The sequence below is a fragment of the Aplysia californica genome, unplaced genomic scaffold (assembly GCF_000002075.1).
Source record: "Aplysia californica isolate F4 #8 unplaced genomic scaffold, AplCal3.0 scaffold00220, whole genome shotgun sequence".
Classification (NCBI taxonomy): domain Eukaryota; kingdom Metazoa; phylum Mollusca; class Gastropoda; order Aplysiida; family Aplysiidae; genus Aplysia; species Aplysia californica.
The window spans coordinates 939303-942398 of NW_004797490.1; the positions used below are offsets into that span (position 1 = coordinate 939303).

The following is a 3096-nucleotide window of genomic DNA, read 5'->3' on the forward strand; positions in this document are numbered from 1 at the left end:
ACACACACACACACACACACACACACACACACACACACACACACACACACAGAGAGAGAGAGAATCACATACACATTCATACACGGATACACATAGATACAAACCCACATAAAGACACACACATAGACACACACGCACACAGTCACAGACATGCAAGAACAGACACACGCGCGGGCACACACACACACACACACACACACACACACACACACACACACACACACACATACACACACACACAAACACACTCACAGACACACAATCACCATGAGACCGTCATCGACCTCCATTTTTATGGAGACAGAACAAGTTAAGCCAGCTGGAAAATCCCCGAGCAGCATTAAATCAGTCACAAACGCTGACAGCACTATAGTGCAAAATCTTGCTTCTGGGGGCGGCTAGGTGCCCTCAGGTAATTTCAGTCGAAAGACAAACGATGCGATTCTTTTCTCCCTCTTCTTCGTCGCATGAAACTCTGGTGATGAAAAAAGAACAGAAATAAGGACAGAAACAATACCCAACTCCCAGTGTGTAGATCCAGTTTCAGAAATCAAAGAAGAAACAAGGTTAGCGGGAGCAAAGGTAAAGGATGGAACTGTTGTAATTGTTGAGAAAAGGATCGTGGAGGGGAGTACAGTTGTGGGTATGTCAAAGGTGCGGTAAAGCTTACAAACTTAAGGAGAGAGAGGGGGTAAGGGGGTGGGGGAGGGGTGGTGTGGGTATGTGTGTCTATGCGTATGTATGTGTCTGTGTAATAGAGATTGGGGGGGGGGGGGGAGAGAGAGAGAGAGAGAGAGAGAGAGAGAGAGAGAGAGAGAGAGAGAGAGAAAGTGTGTGTTTGTGTGTGTGTGCGTATGTGTGCAACAGTTCGTAAGTGTATGTATGTATGTATGTATGTATGTATGTATGTATGTATGTATGTATGTATGTATGTATGTATGTATGTATGTATGTATGTATGTATGTATGTATGTATGTATGTATGTGTACGTAGACAGGTAGGTAGGTAGGTAGGTAGGTAGTTAGGTAAAAAGGTGGGCAGGTTAGGTGGGTAGTTGGAAGGGTAGGTGGGTGTGCAGGAGATAAGGGGGGTAGGCGGCTTGGTGGGAGGGTAGGCGGGTGATTAGATGGGTAGGTAGGCGGGTAGGTAAGTAGGTAGGTACGTAGGTAGGTATGAGTGTGCGCCTGGGAGCGTACGTGCGTGGGTGCGAGCGGGCGTGCGGGTGCACGTGCGTGCATGCGTGCGCGCGTGAGTGCGTGCTTTCGTGGGCGCGTGTGTAAAGTACGTGCGTGCTTGCATGCTTGCGTGCGTGCGTGCGTGCGTGCGTGCGTGCGTGAGTACTTGAGTGCGTGCGCGCAAGGAAGCAAGGAAAGAAGCCTAGGTGAAGACAACTAGGAAGGGACAAATACCATTTCCAAGATACTTGACTCGACATAAAGACTTTGAGCATCTTAGATTATCTTATGTCCCCATATTATTATCTCATCTTATCTATTCCTATCACGTCTTATCTCATCTCATCTAATCTTACCACATATGGTCACTTTTAAGGACAAGCGAGCTAACCCAGATTTCGGGGGTTTCCAGAAATCTTGACCTACTCCAAAAGTGGGCATTGCCCTACCAATAGGAGGAGTTTGGTTTCATTGATATTTGTTTGGTTATAGAGAAAACCCTTCCTGTCTTTTAAAGGAATTGAACAAGGGTCCAAAAACTTTACTTTCGTTTTTTTCTCAAAACATAATTGTTCGGGATAGCCCCCTTTGTTCTTAAAAGCGACCATATTATTATTATTATTATCTCATATTTTATCGCTTTATGTGATCGTTTGCCTTGATGCCCCCAGAATACCGGGAAGCGTTTCACATGTTTGACAAAGACGGAGACGGTCGCATCACGGCCAAGGAACTGGGCACAGTCTTGAGATCGCTGGGCCAGAATCCCACGGAGACAGAACTGAGAGACATGATCAATGAGGTGGACGCTGACGGTAGGTATTGATGTTATGAGACGTGTTTGAGTGTCTGTGTGTATGGATGGGTTATTGTCACATTGTGAGTGGGTGTATGTGGGGGGGTTTTTGGTTTTTGTTTTGTTGTTTTGTTTTGTTTTTGTTTCTTAGTTCTTTAGTCAGTTAGTTGGTTAGTTAGTTAGTTAGTTAGTTGGTTAGTTAGTTAGTTAGTTAGTTAGTTAGTTAGTTAGTTAGTTAGTTAGTTAGTTAGCTTGTTTGTTTGTTTGTTTGTTTGATTGATTGTTTGTTTGATTGTCTGTTTGTTGTTTTGGGAGTTGGGTTCGGGAGGTTGGAGGGCGCCACTGGTATGTCCTGCTTCTCTACTTTCCCTCTGTTGTTTCTGTATGTCTGTTTGTCTGTCTTACTTTTTACCAACACTAAATGACCATTACTTTGTCGATGTGCTTCTCTTTACTCAAACAGATAAACAAACAAACTGGGAGGTGGGCTCGGGATCCATGTGAGAAAGTGTGTTTGTGGGGAGAGGAGAGAAGAGGAGCTGGTTCTGGCTGAGGGTGTGTGTAGACAAAAGGGAGTTAATATGAGCCGGAGAAAAGTGAAAGACAGACAGAGAGAGAGAGAGAGAGAGAGAGAGAGAGAGAGGGGGGGGCAGAGGGTTAAAGAGAGAATGTATGTGTGTGAGAGAGAGAGAGAAAGAGAGAGAAAGAGAGAGAGAGAGAAGGAGAGAGAGAAAGAGTGTGAGGGAGAGAGAGAGAGAGAAAGAGAGAGAGAGGGGGAGAGAGAGGGAGAGGGAGAGAGAGAGAGAGAGAGAGAGGGGGGGGGGTTCTTTTGTGTGGGTAAGCATGTTCATATATGAGGAATTTTGTGTGTTTATGTGTGTCTGTGTTTGTGTATGGTCACGTTATGGTGGTTGAGGGGAAGGAGATTGGGTTTGGGTTTGGATGCTAGAACGCTTTTGTGAGTGTGTGTGTGTGTGTGTGTGTGTGTGTGTGTGTGTGTGTGTGTGTGTGTGTGTGTGTGTATGTGTATGTGTGTGTGTGTGTGTTTGTATGTGTGTGAGAGAGAGAGAGAAAGAAAGAAAGAAAGAAAGAAAGAAAGAAAGAAAGAAAGAAAGAAAGAAAGA

The 3096-nt window shown here is 45.1% G+C and overlaps 1 protein-coding gene across 1 annotated transcript in view; it reads left to right on the plus strand.

Annotated features, from left to right (window-relative positions):
* LOC101858632 (calmodulin-beta) overlaps positions 1–3096 on the plus strand; it is a gene marked incomplete at its 5' end in the record, with an annotated part of 50981 nt that overhangs the window by 34566 nt on the left and 13319 nt on the right. Inside the window, 1 exon segment of the mRNA XM_013083245.2 lies at positions 1848–1991. Coding sequence (XP_012938699.1) covers positions 1848–1991 — 144 coding nt within the window.